Here is a 17,935-nt window from a genome sequence, read left to right on the forward strand (position 1 = left end):
AGCTTGATAAAATTCTTATTCTGGCACTAAATGTATCTCCTTGAATCCTCTTTGTGTGTCTTCTTACCAGAGGTGGCTCTTCCCACATTCTGAAATTCCATCTGAGAATATTTTTTTCTTTTCTTTTAGTGAGTGGGTGTATGTGTATGTATACTTAAAAGTAACTTTTTTATTTCAGAACAGTCGTAGATGAATAGTAGAGTCGTGGAGATAGTACAGAGAATAAATATAGCAATGTAAATTGTTGAAGCCACTACGGAAAATAGTATGGCAGTTCCTTAAAAAATTAAAAAATAGAGTTGACATATGATCCTGCAATCCCATTCCTGGACATATACCTTAAAAAGATGAAAACACTAATTTGAAAAGATACATACACCCCAGTGTTCATAGCAGAACTGTTGATGGTAGCCAGAACACGGAAGCAACCTAAACCTCCATTGACAAAGATATGAATAAAGAAGACATGGTACATACACACAATGGACTATTAGTCGTAAAGAGAATGAAATAATGCCCGATGTGGACCTGGAACTTATCTTTTACATAATCACTTATCCATTCATTTGCACAAACATTTTTGGAGAGTCTACTTTAAGCTAAGGGCTGTGTTAGGCCTCAGAACTTAAAAATGAATGAGCTATGGCTCCTGCCTTCGGGAAGCTCATGCTGACCTGGAGAGGGACCCAGGGGGCAGCTAAGGAGAAGAGAGGAAAAGCTCTGTGGATGCAGAGGTCAAGAACTCTAGGCCCAGCGCGTCAGACAGATATTCACAGGGGTTTTGAGGCAGGAGGACAGGAGACAGGTGGGGAGAAGGACCCTGGATGAATTGCCACATTCCTTAATGTGGGTGTAGCATAGATGTGGCTAACAGGACGGAGAAGGGATAAGATGTCTTAGCCAGAAGAAATGAGCCGCCAAGAAGCGTGGCATCTCTGGGGAGGATGGAGGACGATTGACCTGGAATATCAAGGCTGTGAAGACAACCCCTTATCCAAGGTGTCCCAGAATCTCTGGTCCTCAGGACACTGAGCAGCCTCCCAAGCCTCCTCTCCCACCACTTCCCAGGTCCTCAAGGAAGAGAAAGGAAGAGAGGTTCAGCATCCAGGGAAGAGACAGTGGATAAAGAGGGGTTTTAGCGCGATTCAGAGAGTCCGGAGAGGCGTCCATTAGCGGAGAGGGAGGCAGTGGAAGGCAGCTAGACCGGGAGGATTCAGGTCGGTAAGCACTCGTTGCTTCATCAGTGGACGCCAAGGCAGCTGGCACGCGTGCTTTCCTCCCCACAGACACCCCTCACTCTTCACCCATTTCAGGTCAAGGTGAGTTTTCCCCAGGAGGGTGACAAACAATAGCTCTTCCCTGGACCACGCCTCCTCCAAGTGTGTGGACATATGGTCTACCAGCTGGCTGTCCTGCACCCTAGCATCTCCGCAGCTGCTGTGAAGGGAAGCTTCTTCCCCTGGGTTCTGCTTTATCACAGTCACCCTCCAAGTTCTGTTTCACTGATGTCTGGAAGACAAAGACTAAGAGTATAAATAAAATAACACCTACCACCCCACCTTCATGGTTTCTATTGATCCTGGCTTAAACTCTTGAGGCAAATTGATGGTTTTAATATTAAACTGAAATACCAAGAGTCAGCAAAGAGATTAGAGAATTGAGCAAAAAAATAACCCTTTCCCAAAGTGGAATTTTTCCAGCGTCTTTGGATGTGGTTTATTTGGGCCAGGAAAATGTTCCTTTCAGGTCAGGTAATGAGACACACAAGATGAATAACTTTATAAAAATTAAGAAAGCCAGAGAGTCTAAACATGTTGAATTGGAAAAGCACCTGAATCTCCTATCTCCTAGGAAAGGTGGGGGAGGGTCCCTGTTTAGCCTCCCCTGATTGATCCAGATCCCTTTTTGGTCTCAAATCCGCTATAGCCCTGGCCATGGTGAACTCTTCTTCTTCTTCTTCTTTTTTTTTTAAATTGATTTATTTGGCTGCACCAGGTCTTAGTTGCTGCCTGTGGGTTCTAGTTCCCTGACCAGGGATCAAACCCAGGCCCCTGCATTGGGAATGGGGAGTCTTAGCCACTGGACCACCAGAGAAGTCCCAACCATGGTGAACTCTCGATTCACCTTGTTCTCGCACCAGGAACACCATCCCCACCTGAGTCAAGGGCTAAGGTGGCAGGGTTTGTAGGTTTGTAACTTCATGTGCAACTCAACCTTGTACCTGCATTTCATCTCACTCCTATTTTTTCATTTCAGTCTAACTTTAATAAAGATGTATCAGTCTTTTAACAAACATTCACAAACATTGACTGTCCCAGCACTAAAGGAAAACATAATGATGACAAGATATTCTAGATGGAGGGACTCTGGGTAGAAAACGTGATCTGATCATAAGTGGAGCCATCAGTGTATGGAAGGCAGGAATAAGGTCTAGTGGGAAATGTCTTTTTAACTAAATCATGTCTTGATATTGCATTCTGATCTGATGATTTTAATCCCTTTAAATATATATTAAAGCATGTGTTCTTTAGCCATGTCCAACTCTTTGCGACTTCATGAACTGTAGCCCACCAGGCTCCTTTGTCCATGAGATTTTCCCAGAAAGAATACTGGAGTGGGTTGCCATGCCCTCTTCCAGGGGATTGTCCTGACCCAGGGATCACACCTGCATCGCTTATGACTCTTACGTTGGCAGGCAGGTTCTTTACCACTAGCGCTGCCTGGGAAGCCCTTAAAGTGTGGTTTTTAAATTTCAAAAATAAATCCTCCTCAGGATGGCTGTGCTGGGTCTTCGTTGCTTTGTGCGGGCTTTCTCTGGTTGCAGAGAGGGGAGGCTACTCTTCCTTGTGGTTCAGGGGCTTCTCGCTGTGGTGGCTTCTCGTGTGGAGCACAGGCTCTAGAGTGTGCGGGCTTCAGCAGTTGTGGGCACGGGCTTAGCTGCCCCACAGTATGTGGAATCTTCTCAGACCAGGGATCAAACCCATGTCCTCCACATTGGCATGCAGATCCTTATCCATTGTGTCACTGGGGAAGTCCTACTCAGGACATTTTTAAGGCAGTTTGGACACTCTTCTTATTACATCTAAAAATTACCTAGTTACCCAGTTTATTTAGTTCATTTACTATTGGTCTTTCATCTTTCATCACTGAGTTGAAAGTTGTTTTCTTTCTTTTTACTTTAACCATATTCTCTTAAAGGTCCAAAGTTTCCAACAAAAGGGCTGATGTAAACAATATCATGTGTGGTTGTGTAACTCTTACTGTGAAGACACAATGCCTTTAAAATATCAAGTGAGGAAGATCACCTCAGTCTTGACCCTGGCCAACGGCTAATTCTAAGTCTCTGGGAAGTGGCCTGTGATGGTAAATAGCTATAGGTATTGGAGTCGTTTCAACCTAGGTTTGAATTCTGACTCTACCATTTAGTGACACAGCCCAACATCTCGTGGAAGTAGACTCGCTTAACTCATCCAGCATGGCAGGGTCTACAGATAGGTCTTAAAATATTCTTTTGGAGAAAATAGGATTTAGACTTATTGCAAAAGCTTATGAAAGTGAAGATAACCTTTATTATAAAATAAAAAACTAAAAACTGAATCCTAGAAGTGTGATGGCTAAATGACAGTTTAAAATGAGGACTCTTAAATATGATGAGAAGCTTGAGAGACTTCAAAGACAGAAGGTTGAGTGCAGTTTATGTTCATGACATGTATCATTCAGTTTAGTTCTGTTCAGTCGCTCAGTCATGTCCGACTCTTTGCAACCCCATGAATCGCAGCACGCCAGGCCTCCCTGTCCATCACCAACTTCCAGAGTTTACTCAAACTCATGTCCATCGAGTCGGTGATGCCATCCAGCCATCTCATCCTCTGTCGTCCCTTTCTCCTCCTGCCCCCAATCCCTCCCAGCATCAGGGTCTTTTCCAATGAGTCAGCTCTTCGCATAAGGTGGCCAAAATATTGGAGCTTCAGCTTCCGTGTCAGTCCTTCCAATGAACATCCAGGACTGATCTCCTTTAGGAACTGGACATGGAACAAAAGACTGGTTCCAAATAGAAAAAGGAGTATGTCAAGACTGTATATTGTCACCCTGCTTATTTAACTTATATGCAGAGTATATCATAAAAAACGCTGGGCTGGATGAAACACAAGCTGGAATCAAGATTGCCAGGAGAAATATCAATAACCTCAGATACACAGATGACACCACCCTTATGGCAGAAAGTGAAGAGGAACTAAAAACCCTCTTGATGAAAGTGAAAGAGGAGAGTGAAAAAGTTGGCTTAAAGCTCAACATTCAGAAAACTAAGATCATGGCATCTGGTCCCATCAGTTCATGGGAAATAGATGGGGAGACAGTGGAAACAGTGTCAGACTTTGTTTTAGGGGGCTCCAAAATCACTGCAGATGGTGATTGCAGCCATGAAATTAAAAGACGCTTACTGCTTGGAAGCAAATTTATGACCAACCTAGATAGCATATTAAAAAGCAGAGACATTACCTTGCTAACAAAGGTCTGTCTAGTCAGGGCTATGGTTTTTCCAATGGTCATGTATCACTGGGAACCCTCAAATGTCATTTACAGAGGAGGCACCCGAGAAGGTAAAGGCCAGGTGCTCACCGCTTCTTGAAGAGTCTAGAGTTGATATGTGGGATTTTATGGGTTTTGTTTGTTTGTTTGTTTTTAAATTTTATTAACGTATAATGTGGTTATTAATTTCTGCTTACAGCAGAGTGATTCAGTTATACACATATACGCTCTGTCTCATAGTCTTTTCCATCATGGTTTATCACAGGACATTGAATACAATTCACTGTGCTGTACAGTAGGTCCTTGATGTTTATCCATCCTATGCAGAATAGCTTGCATTTGCTAATCCCAAACTCCCAGTCTATTCCTCTCCCGCCCCTTGGCAGCCACAAGTCCGTTCTCTATGTCTATGAGTCTGTTTCTGTTTCGTAGATAAGTTCATTTGTGTCATATTCTAGATTTCACACATAAGTGATAGCATATGGTACTTATCTTTCTCTTTCTGACTTATTTTGCTTAGTAGAATCATTTTAATTTCTAGGTCTATCTGTGTTGCTGAAAATGACATTATTTCATTCTTTTATGGCTGAGTAATATTCCTTTGTGTATGTGCACAACATCTTCTTTATCCATTCATCTATCAGTGGATATTTAGATTGTCTCCATGTCTTGGCTATTGTAAATAGGGCTGCCATGAACACAGAGGTGCACGTATCTTTTCGGATTATAATTTTCTCTGGATATATGCCGTAGGCTCACAAAGAGTTGGTCACGACTGAGCAACTGAACAAGAACAAGTGCCCAGAAGTGGGATTACTGGATCATATTGGAGTTGGTATGTGTTAACTTGATGCTGTAACTTTGAGCCCCTGGTCAGCAATATAGGAGCAGCTCTCATTAGGGCAAGTCCCTTTGGTACCATTTGTATAACAAAACCCATCTCCAAAGCATACTTAGAGCTAATACTCCCTGAGTGCTCACTGGGTACCACCACTCTAAGCCCCTTATGTGGACTATCTACTCAGTCATTACAAAAATGATGTGAAGATGCTGTTATTACCAGCCCCGTTTTATCATGAAAGTGACCAACCCACAGTCCTCCAGCTAAAAGGTGAAATCAGGATCTGAAGCCAGTCAGACGCTCCCAAGCCTGTGCTTTCAACTCTCAATAATAACAAGGTCGTCAAGATATGCTAAAACAGTACCAAATCCAGCACATTTTAAACATATGTATCTTAAAGCTTTCCCAGTGGCTCAGACAGTAAAGAATCTGCCTGCAATGCAAGAGACTCAGGTTCGATCCCTGGGTCAGGAAGAATTCCCCTGGAGAAGGTAATGGCAACCCATTCCAGCATTCTTGCCTGGAAAATCCCATGGACAGAGGAGCCTGGTTGGCTACAGTTCATAGGGTCGCAAAGAGTTGGACATGACTGAGCAACTAACACACGTACACTTTAAAAATATACCCAATCCTTCCCTCAACACTTTCCATAAGAAATGAAAATGGTCATGTCAATGCTACTTTATTTTTTACACAGTTGAATAGTCTAGTGAATACAGAGACCAAGAGAATTCTTTTTAAACAGTGTTCATAGAAAGAAATTTGACGTTTGTTCAAAGCAATTGCTCAGTTGCCTGATCCAGACTCCCTTTGCCATTGAATTCTGAAAAGAAAAAGGAAAAATGTACAGGTCAGATGGAATCATTATCAGAATGGAGACAAAACAGAGGGACATGTTATTACATAACATATTTAAAAACGCCTCATCTTGACATGGCGTAAATGCCCATAATCAGGACTCATGAGATGTGTTATTGCTGTAACTGACCAGGCCATTATGTCAGTGTGAGGGGGATGGCCTCAGGGACCAGCTTCCCCTGTACGGCCAGGGTAGCATGCGCCCCAGCATCTGCACAGAGCTCTCAGACACTTTGGCCTGCCACGGCCTCAGTCACTGCTGGCTGGTCCAGGTTGTGCTCCAGGAGGGAGGCTGGGGCGTCCCTGAAGGACAGCAGCCTCATGTTCCTTGAAACACATCATTATAAGAGACAGAGAAGGTCCAGAGTTGCCCACATGCAGACTCCCCCAACACCATCACAGGCCAGAAGCCGAGAAATCTCCCAAGATTTCACCTCGGGGTCTCTGAGCATAATTGAATGGAGGGAATACTCTGGCCTGGCTGTAGTCGGAAATGCTCCCACTATAGAAAACTCCTCCCCAGCAAGCATGCCAGATACGTGGATTTGCCTCATCACAAGGGCCCAGTGAGAAGTCCCGAAAGCTTCTATCTCCTCACAGCTGCTGCTGGAGACAGCACACCTGCAAAGACTGCCTTATTTGGGACAATGCCAGGCTGCAGTGGGGTCTCTGTGACGATGAGAGCATAAAAGGGAGGGAGCAGAGGTCCTTAGGGGCTCCACATGGTCCCCACTTTTTGGAACTATCACCCCTCCAGCTGCCTCTCACTCCCCCATGTCTGACATAAAACATTTATTTGGAGAAGAGTTGCAGAGAGGCTGACCTTGGACAATCCTATGAGTTGTCAAAGTCAAGGTTTCTTCCATTCCTTGGCTGAAACAAAACAAGACAAAACAAAAAAAATGGAGCTGCTTATAGCACTGAGACCAAACTGCCTGGAATCTGCAGTGGTTCTAGATTCTTTCTCTACTACCCTAAGTTTCTGTTCTCCTAACTGGGATATTAGCAGCTTCTTTGCGGGCTCAGCTTGGGAGTGGGTCTGTGGGTCCTCTGGACAGTGCCCCAGGACCCCTGCTGCTCCTACAGCCCTGACACTGTCCCCCACCCCACCAGTCCATCCCTTAGCCTCGGTTTATATGGCAGGACCATCCCCAAACCATTCATCACAAGATTTCTCATCCTAAAGACATCATGGAGACCCAGACCAACTGTTTCTGCAAGTACTTTCCAGAGAACAACCACCAATAGGGCATGCAGGTTTAAAAGGTGTAATTGGGGTGTTGTGGAGGTGGGAAGAATTTCTGTGGTTAAGTAAGTTTGGAAATGTGTGACTGAGCCACATTAAAGAGCTTGTTTCCTGAAGACATGGAAGTGTGTTCTGTAAACATTGGAGTGTCAGGTGCAGTGTTTTTGACCGTATTTGATCTTTGCAGAGCATCTCTTAGCACCAGTGACCACAGAATGAAGATGGAGGAGTATACGCTTAGTCTGACTCACATGTTTTTCTGATGCAAACACTGAAGATCTAAGGGGTGAAACAGCTAGTGAGTGGTAGATCGATCAAGAACTAAAAGACCATATGTGACTTTTGCAAGAGGTTTCAAGTCCCATTGGGAGAAGGACCAGTAGATTACTATTCCCAGGAGAGGGCCAAGTTTTCTGGACCTTCATGCTAGGGAAAATGGACTCCAACTGTGGTTGGTCCCCGCATCTGTCCATCGACATAGCTCCTGCCTCCCACCCCTGAGCTCCTCCCAGAGCCCTGGTGTCCTCAGCCTGTGTTCTGCTGGACCTTTGCCTTTACAAGTGATGACTCACACCCTAAGGGTGAGAAAGTTCCCTCAGTGAATCACCAGTTCCCCATGGGGCCCTGGCTGGGCTCATTCAGTAATAACTTCATAACTGGGGAGGCAGAACGGAATCAGGGTGAAAAAAAGAAAAGAAGAAACATGCTTTACCCTGAAAAGGAAAAACGGTCTTCCCAAGGTGGCAGTGTAATCCTGCAAGATAAAAACACAAACCGTTACCCGATCAGGCTGTGCCAAAGGTCTTTCAAAGATGTCTATGGCAGTAGTTTTCAAAGTGTGGTCCCCAGACACAAAACATCAACGACACCTGGGAACTTGTTAGAGATGCAAAACCTCAGGTGCCCACTGATTCTCTGGGGTTGGGGCCCAGCCATTTGAATTTTGACAAGGTTCCAGGTTCTTATGGTTCATGGTCAACTTGAAGAAGCACAGGTATTGACACATGGGGTTCATACCACCTACAGCATCCCTCCCCAAATTTGCACAATGGCCTGTGGGTCCCTGAGCCAGAACACAAATCTCCAGGAGCAGATGGCCCCACGTGACTCATCTGTAAGAACTGACATGAAATAGTCCCTCCTGCGGCGTGGTTCCTTGGTTCCTTTCTGCTCCAGGACAAGCCCAGGGAAACCCCAAATTAGATGCTCAGCCTCAGAGAATTCCAGAGCATAGTGTGAGGCCAGTTCTTTGCAGAAGTGGTCCAAAGAGCCTGCAAATATTCCCCCATCTCTAGGAGATGCAGATCTTTCTTTTTGGGGTTGGCGTTTGCCGTAAGGTTTACCTACCTTTTTGGTAAAATCCGCTGCAGTGGCCCTGGAATCCTGCAAAGGAATGAGGACCAGGTTCATTTAATAGGAAACTCACCCCCTGTTCCCTGACTTGCAGTGGTGCTATGACCTGGCCCCTCCCTGGTTCCATTCAAAGATAATCAGAAGTCAGATGCAAAAAAGTCATTCAAGGAGACAGCTAACCTTGGAGACAATTACAGTTTCTTATTCTGGAAGGTGAGGATGTTTTCTTGATGGTGTTGCCTTAAGGTCTAGGACAATGTTAAACTTGCTTGTTCTTCCCAACCGCCTCCACTTGAAATTGACTCCTGGCATAGGCATATTTTCCAAGGATAAACCATTTCAGTTTCTTCAGCTCATCTTTGCCAGTAAATCTGGCCTGTTAGTGGAGGCTGACTCAAGCTGGAAGCCTGCTGTCAGCATCTGAACAGATAGACTGTGATGGCCTGTGCTCAGGGTGACCAACTGGCTTCTCAGGAAGTGAGCAATTTTCTGGGGTCTTGGCATTTTCAGAGCTAAACCTAGGAATGTCCTGGGCCAACTGCAAAGAGTTGGTCATCTTACTTGAACTCATATTGTCCAAAAATTGTGTTTCTTTGTTTTGCTCCCATGCAACAAAACTTTGATGGACCTTTTCAACAGGTTCAGCTATTACTGAAACTGCAATGCAATGCTAAGTCTCTTCAGTCGTGTCTGACTCTTTGAGACCCGATGGACTATAGCCCACCAGGTTCCTCTGCCCGTGGGATTCTTCAGGGAAAAATACTGGAGTGGGTTGCCATTCCCTTCTCCAGGGATCTTCCCAACCTAGGGATCAAACCCATGTCTCTTGCGTCTTCTGCATTGGCAGGTGGGTTCTTTACCACTAGTGCCACCTGGGAAGCCCATTATTGGAACCAGTCATAGCTAAACTTAAAAAATTTGAATCAAAATGATTCATTTTTAAAATTTAATATTTATTTCATATTAGTACATAGTTTATTTACAACATTGCGTTAGTATCAGAGGTTTTCTTAAGAAACAAAGCTCTGGTGTTGCAGCTAAGACCCAGAGCAGCCAAATATAAATAAAAATATTTAAAAAAACAAAAGAAACAAAGAGACAGGAATAAAGGAGCAGGTGGGACAATGGGAAGCAGTGTATATGACCAGGGCAGGTGGGACAATGGGAAGCAGTGTATATGACCAGGGCAGGTGGGACAATGGGAAGCAGTGTATATGACCAGGGCAGGTGGGACAATGGGAAGCAGTGTATATGACCAGGGCAGGTGTCTATGTCATGAGAAGGAATAAGAAGGGGCAGGGAAAGTGAAAAAAATGGCACAAAAACTAAAATGGAAAAGGATGAAGAGCACAGATGAGGAGAGGATGGTCACGAAGCTGGACCACAGCCCCTCCCCAACCCCAGCCCTGCAGCCACCGTGTGAAGCTTGTACATGGAGAAAAGGCCAGTGAGCACCACCCAAAGCAACAAAAGGCATTTACCACGGTGAAGTGAACTTTTATCAGCATTAACAGTATGGTGGATGGAAAAAGTACATACGCGCCGCCAAAATGTCTTCATCCTTCGATCAGCAAGCTTGGCTGCCAGACGCATTAGAGGGTGCACGGGCGGAAACTGGCAAAGAAGAGGTGAGGGTCAGATAGTGCCAGGACGGAGCCCAGGGCTATGCGCAATCCTGTCTGCTCACCCTCTTACAAATGGGTTTAATTTTCAGAGTAAAATCCATTCCAAGCCTAAGCCTGAAGTTTTATGTTATCAATAAAGAATCGCTTGCCTGGCTCACACATTTCATTCCAACACAGCACTTAAAAATATTCCCTTAGGGGAAATCAGACTTGTATCTGCATTAACCCCAAGCATTTGTCCCATTGTGGAGTACTTCATCTCACAGAAACATCTCTGTGAGGATCCTCTCTGGCACTCCAGATGTGCTCTCCTCCTCCAAGGGACAGGCTAAAAGGTGCCATTCATCACCACCACCCAACTATGTTATTTCCCTGAATGCCTCATCTGTGACTGCCCAGCACACACTCAGATGAACACACCCTACCTTATCTAGTTCTGTGAATTCTCCCCAGGTATTTTGGCCCAGAGTAAAGCTTAATTTTTGTTTCCCTGGTGGTGCAGTGGTAGATAATACACCTGCCAATGCAGGAGACATGGGTTTGACCCCTGGGTTGGGAAGATCCCCTGAAGAAGGAAATGGCAACCCATTCCAGTGTTCTTGCTTGGGAAGTCCCATGGCCAGAGGAGCCTAGTCAACCACAGTCCATGGGGGTCACAAAAGAGAAGAGTCAGACACGACTTAGTGACTGAACAACAACAATAAAAGTTAACTTGCATCATAGGCATGGAATTTATCTTTTCCCTCCCATTTTTATTTTTTTAAAGATTTTTTGATGTGAACCACTTTTAAAGTCCTTATTGAATTTGTTACTATATTGCTCCTGTTTTATGTTTTGGTTTTTTGGCTGTGAGGCATGCAGGATCTTAGCTCCTCAACCAGGGATTGAACTTGCACCCCCTGCATTGGAAGGCAAAGTCTTAACCACTGGACTGCCAGGGGCGCCCCCTTCCATTACTGACATCACTCCACTTGCAGTGCCCATGGCCTGACTTGACGATATCCCCCTCCTTACCTGATCCCCATGACCAAATCTATACTATTCTTGAGTCTTTGCCTCTAAGGAAAAAAGAACATTTTGCTTGGTATTTGTATGTTTGTTTGTGTGCTTGTTTTTAAGGATCTTCCTGAAGACTTGGAAAGTCTTGATTAAATAAATAAGCAACTTTCTAATAGTATAATTTCAATCATTGTGACTGGATTGAAATTCTAGTAAAAATTCTATTCTGTGATCTTCCCAATATTCTCCAAATCATACCCTGTAGAAATTCAACAATCTCTCCCTGAGGATAACTCAAATTTCTAATAAGAAAATTAGAGATGATGCTTTTAATTCCCACAGCACATATTACACTGTGACAGTGATAAAATACACTCATGGATCACTTTTGGGAATACGGCACTTTACATTTAACGAAATAGTTTTCCAAAATTTAAAAACAAAAGGTAATAATGAGCAATGTAAATAGAGTTCAGTCTTTACCAGGCTCTTCTCGTCCCTCTGTTTAAGTGCATAATAAAAAGTGATTTCTCACTAATTTTTCCTTTTCTGTAATGTGTCCTCTAGCTTTTCAGATCTCTCAACCTCCCTGGCCCCTTCCCCAAAAAGGGAGAGAGATGATCCTTGTAGTCCTCAGGAAAAGCACCAAGAGTGTCTGTAAGTCCCCTGTTTTTCTATTTATCTGCATATTTTAAAGATTTTTTTGATGTGAACCATTTTTTAAAGTCTTTATTGAATTTGTTACAATATTGCTTCTGTTTTGTGTTTTTTGGCCCCAAGGCATGTGGGATCATAGTTCCCTGACCAGGGATCGAACCTGCAACCCCTACATTGATAGGTGAAGTCTTAACCACAAGACCACAGGGAAGTCCCTATCTGCCTATATTAAATGAGAAGGACAAAGGCAGGCAGAGGAAAGTGACTTTTACCAAAAGATGACTATGATAAAATACTGACCCCTGTTTTAACTGGATGTGTCGGCTCCTGAGTTCTGGAGTAGTGAAATAAAAACTAAATAAGAGGGAAAGAAAGATTGATTTTAATTCTAAGTGTCACTTGCTGAAAGTGTAGTAATCACATGCTTTGTTACTGGGTTGGTAGTACTCACCCTTTTGTATATGTCTTGATTATCCTGAAAAAAAGAATAGTGAGGATGTCACATAGAATATTACTAGGGCAGGTTTCCAGTAGAAATTATAGCAGGTACCTTCTTGACTTACCTGAATATTATGAAATAAATTGGCAATCTAAAAGGAAATCATTTTATCACCTTAATACAGCTGCAGTTGATGTGGAATCTTGCAAAAAGGAAATTTGCCAGCAATAGCATTACTTTAAAACTTAATCTTATTTTACCCTCTCGCTCTTCAGGGGAAAACATACGCTATAATGCACTGAAGCAATACCCTAATCATTTCCCAGATAGCCATCTGACTAAGAGGTGGGATAAAATAATGGTTGCAACTTTTAATTTGCTCCTGGGCATATGCTAGAATTCATTTTTTTAAGGGTTGCTTCATATAGCCCAATTTCTCCCCCTAAAATCTCTCTGCATGAATCTTCACTGTTTTTTCAGAAAACCCAGCTTTTAATTTCTAAATCCTTGCTAGAGCATCACTTTGTTCTGTTCTGTCTGCATGAATGACAGTCCAGGAAAAGCTGTACTGGCAGCAAATCCTACTCAAAGAGGTACTGTGAATGATCTTGCAAGTATCTGGTTACTATTGGTCTCATCTCATTTATAATACTGACTGATCTCATCTCATTTATAAACATTGTTGAGTCAGCTCAAACTTCAATCAAGACAGAAACGAAAGTTGTTAGGAACACTTCGATTTTGTTGCTGTGAGTAGATATTCCTACCAACTGTGGAGAGTTTCTTCAGTAACCAATACTTACATAATTCTCTCTTTCTCTCTGTGTTATGCATGTACACGTACACACATGCATATGGACACACACACAAAAACGAACCTAAACTATGAACAGCAGAGGCTCAATGGACATTAACTCTCTACTTCCTTACCATCACCATTTCTAAATCAGTCGAAAGTATTTACTACTTTTACAACTCCTGGTCTCTTGTGAGCTTCTGTTCATAGAAGTGTGTGTGTGTTGTGTATGTGTGGTATGTGTGTGTGTGTGTGTATGTGTGTGCATGTTCTGGACACATATCAGGTAAACAATATTTTTGTTACCATATTTATCAACTTTATACCATTACTTTCCAAGTTAAAAAAAATGTCAAGATGATTTTCTAGGTGATGAACTCCAACCCTCAAGATAATATGCACTTTCCTGCTTTATTATTTTCTTTTTAGAGAAAAAAAAGTTTTTTAAAATTTTAGTTAACTATCTTGTAGACTATTTCCCCAATTAGAATATAAGTTCCATGAAAGCAAGTAATTCTGTCCATTTGGATCAGTACTATATCCCCACATAGTATGCAATTATATGTATATATGTGATTACGTGGGCTTCCCAGGTAGCTCAGCTGGTGAAGAATCCACCTGCAATGCAGGAGACTCTGGTTCAATTCCTGGGTCAAGAAGATCCCCGGTAGAAGGGATAGGCTACCCACTCCAGTATTCTTGGGCTTCCCTGGCAGCTCAGATGGTAAAGGATCTGCCTGCAATTTGTGAGACCAGGGTTTGATCCCTGGCTTGGGATGATCCCCTGGAGGAGGGCATGGCAACCCACTCCAGTATTCTTGCCTGGAGAATCCCATGAACAGAGGAGCCTGGTGGGCTAGAGTCCATGGGGTCTCAAAGTTGGACATGACTGAGCGACTAAGCATAGCCCAGCATGTGATTATGTATATGGTATGTATATGTGACTATGATAATTGAAAGAATGCAGATGAACTACCAATATTTTATGGTCATTTCTACTTAGGAGATTCACTTGTTATTTCCCAAAACCATACTTTTATACACACAATGCATACACACAGAATTCTGTAGGTTGCAAAAGAGTGCTTATTTACAGATATTGATTACAGCATAAACACGTGCACTGTTATAAATAAAAGAATTATCTTACATACATAAAATTTTTTTTTACCTTAGGTTGTCTAGAAAGACTTGCCCAATATGCCATCCGCTAAAAAAAATGAGGAAAATGATTCAAAGATAAGTACAAATTCCTTAATCAATAGAATTAAAATTAAATTCTAAAATTGTTTCCTTTATGAACCTTGCATTATCTTCTCACACAGCGGCCATGAATTTCAACACAACCCCCAAGATAACTTAGACGCGGCCATGAAAATGACAGCAGAGAGTTTCTGCTGCAGCCAAGAATCTGATCTGAAGACAGTTTTCAGTGAACATTGTTCACATGATATTTTCAAGGTTAAGACTAAATAAAAATCTCACATTACTGAACAATGGTGTACCTCAAACTTCACAATATCCAGGCCATCTGAAGCATCAGCTAAAGGTCGAGGAAATCCTATTGTGAGAAATCATAAAAACCTCCATTAGGAAAAAAGAGGTAGTAACATCAACTTTTCAATCTTTACCATGAAAAACATACAGTGATTCTATTAATATGATGTTGTTAAAAGGACTGACAAAGAAAACACACTTCTACTTACCATTAGCAAATCTCAGGCTTGTGCCAAAATTAACTTAAAATTGCATGGTTTTTCATATTTACCAAGAGTTAGCAAGTCAGGAAAGAAGAGAAAAAACACCTAGGTAATAGCTTAATTTGTATTTAGATGGAATGTGTAAGGACAGGATATCAAGAACTGGTGTCAATAAGAGGAGATATACGTATACATACAGCCGATTCACTTTGCTATACAGCAGAAACTAACACAACAATGTAAATCAGCTATACTCCAATAAAAATTAATTTAAAAAGCAACCTCCTCAAAACCTTGTATCTACCTCTACAAAACACTTCTACTTCATTTTTTATTTTTCTCCTAGTTATATTAATAAAATGTAGTCATTGTTTTAAAAAAATAAGCATGTGCAACAGAGTTAGTCTTGGAACTTTAAATAAATATGGCCATTTGTCTTTCTGCCTCATCAGACACTTCAGGGGTAGGATTATGGGGAAAGTTGCTACTGGCATGTACCTGAACCTTCTGCCTGTCAATTTTTATCTGACCTAAATGAAGTCTTCATCTCATTTGCATACAACACAACACTTGAAAAATTAGTTAATACTGCAACTGAAAGAATCAGCTGAAGGATAGATCAAAACCAACAAGATGAAATTAAATGGGATAAATATGAGATGCTCAATTCAGATTTTTTTAATCTGAGGCAGGGAATATCTGGCTCAAGAGTAGTATTTTTTTAATATTAAGTGATATTTTGCTCTCTGCAGTCTTGCTATGAGCCAAGAAAATAATACTGTATGCAAATAATACTGTCCCAACCTTGAAAGGTAATAGTTCTACCTGAAATGATAGAATATGTGGTGAGCTGATGGAACTGAGCATAGGTTTCTTCCACCAAGAGAAAAATTATGAAGTATGTGTTAACTGCCTTCAACTATTTTGAGAACTGTCATAAGAAATATTAGTCTTATTCTGTTTATCCCCAAAGGGCAGATCTAAGACTAATGGCTAGAAATTACATGTGATCATATTGCAGCTTGATGTAAAAAAAGTTTTTGATGACTGGATGTATTAAAAAATGCAAAGTAATTCAAAACTATCCCCTAAGGATTTATTAAGAGTTTCTGTGTTAACATTACAATGATAAAGATCATAAGGACCCCATACTCAGGGAACAGAAAATTAAATTATAAAAAGAGGGAGGTGGATATAAATATGTAAGCAGATAAATAAAAGGTAATAAGACATTGTAGTATTAATAAGATGCTTTTGAAAACCAGGGCAGACAGATATTGGCTGACTTGGTCTGGCAGTGAGCTGAGCGTCACTGAAAGTAATCAAATAGGGAAACCATAGAGATGATCCCTGCTTTTCTGAAAGGCTAAAGTAGATAAATTCCATGGTTCCTTGCAACGCCCAGGCTTTGTGATTACACCGCAGAACACGGAAAAACAAATATGCTATTTGAAATGTATTTTCTGGTCGAATATATTTTCAAAGATATTCTGCTCCTTAAACCAAAATTTTAATGGAAAAACCTAAAATTTTGAAATAACTGTGTTTCCAACAGGAGCTTCCACCTCCTCCTTCCACTTCCTGTATCATATAGCGAGTTACGTGGAGATGGGTAAGAAATTTTGACTACGAACCCCATGCCTAACCCTCGTTCCCTACAAAAGCACTGATTCCCAGTTGCTGACGCGACCACCCGAGTCCCGTCAGCACCTCGGACAGCGCCCGAGACTTGGAAGACGGGAGCTTCTTGGGACGCTGCCCCCACCCCACTTCCCCGCCACCACCCCTCTCAACAACCCTGTCCAATCCAGAGGAAAGACTATGAAAAGATTCCTTTTTCCTGCGTTCACTTCTACACTGCTTCTCTCCAACTGTCCCTCAGTCTTCAGTCTTTGGGACTGTAAGTTCAGTATTACCATCTCTGCTCTCATGTCTTCAGAATTCTAAGACCACATATGACTAACACGTTGGAGTTGCCCCCTGACTCGTATTCCTCACAGTTTCAGGGGCACATCCTGGGGCCAGCCCCAGGGCAGGAGCTGTTTAAAGGCAGTTCCACATGGAAAGTAACCTCCTTAGGTAAAAGGCTGTGGCATCTCGCTTTGTCCCTCCTCTCTGATGGAAGCCATTTCTAGAGGGTGGGTGAGGAGATCAAGCTAGTCCTTCCAGAAGTGCCTTGAAGGATCAAGGTCTGTCCCAGTCTTCCTTAGAGCTCAGACCAGCTGGGGTCTCCTGGAAGGGGTCCCCTTACCTGAGGAAGGAATTTGTAGCAGGCAGAAGCAATAGATGGCCAAGATGGATGGGAACTGGGCAAGACATTTCATCTTCAAAGTCCAGATTCTCTTTGCTGGCCACAGATGTGTTCTGCCAGGACAGGAGCTGAGCATTTCCTGAAATTCCACCGGCACAGACAACCCTTCACCACGCATCTGGACAGCTGGGTGGAGAAGGTACCTTTATTTGCAGTGCCCTGGAGCACATGGGCTGAGCACCAATCAGCTTTACGCAGGAGGACTGGCTTTCTCGTAAATGTCATGCTGGGCCCTTATTTGTAGAATAATATCTTCCTGGTGTATGTAGGCATTGTAGAGTCATCTGTTCAAACCAGCAATAAAAATAAAAAGTGGAGAGTCATAATTGCTATTCTATAGTGGTTTGAGAAACATTTCTGACTCAAAAAAAAAAGGCTTTTTCTCTTTTTTTTAAAATCAAAGCACTGGGCATAGAACTATAAACTCTTGAACGATGAAGTCTTGTTTTGTAAGAAGCTGTTTATTTTCCACCATTAACAAAGGATGCTTTATAGTCTTTGCTGTATCTGAGAACAAAATTTGGAGTCCTGGATATAACTTTACAAGTAACTCAGAAGTTCAATTAGGGTTTTTCAAAAA

General features: G+C 42.3%; 1 protein-coding gene across 1 annotated transcript; it reads right to left on the reverse strand.

Annotated features, from left to right (window-relative positions):
* Nucleotides 1-7,063: 7,063 nt before the first annotated feature.
* On the reverse strand, nucleotides 7,064-17,368 carry NMS (neuromedin S). Its single transcript, XM_061156130.1, has 9 exons — nucleotides 17,296-17,368; nucleotides 14,850-14,905; nucleotides 14,516-14,554; nucleotides 12,561-12,584; nucleotides 12,410-12,463; nucleotides 10,368-10,442; nucleotides 8,823-8,858; nucleotides 8,188-8,229; nucleotides 7,064-7,102 (listed from the first exon to the last, which is right to left on the reverse strand). The coding sequence occupies exons 1-9, from the start codon at nucleotides 17,366-17,368 to the stop codon at nucleotides 7,064-7,066; spliced, it is 438 nt and encodes a 145-aa protein (XP_061012113.1).
* Between the last annotated feature and the right edge of the window lie 567 nt (nucleotides 17,369-17,935).

Source organism: Dama dama, chromosome 11, assembly GCF_033118175.1.
Source record: "Dama dama isolate Ldn47 chromosome 11, ASM3311817v1, whole genome shotgun sequence".
Classification (NCBI taxonomy): Eukaryota; Metazoa; Chordata; class Mammalia; order Artiodactyla; family Cervidae; genus Dama; species Dama dama.

Coding starts and splice junctions, on each gene's coding strand:
- NMS (XM_061156130.1), bottom strand. CDS start 17,368: ATGAAATGTCTTGCCCAGTTCCCATCCATCTTGGCCATCTATTGCTTC. Junction 14,906..17,295: donor GCTACAAATTCCTTCCTCAG/GTAAGGGGACCC, acceptor TTCTCACAATAG/GATTTCCTCGACCTTTAGCT. Junction 10,443..12,409: donor CACATCCAGTTAAAACAGGG/GTCAGTATTTTA, acceptor CTTCTTTGCCAG/TTTCCGCCCGTGCACCCTCT.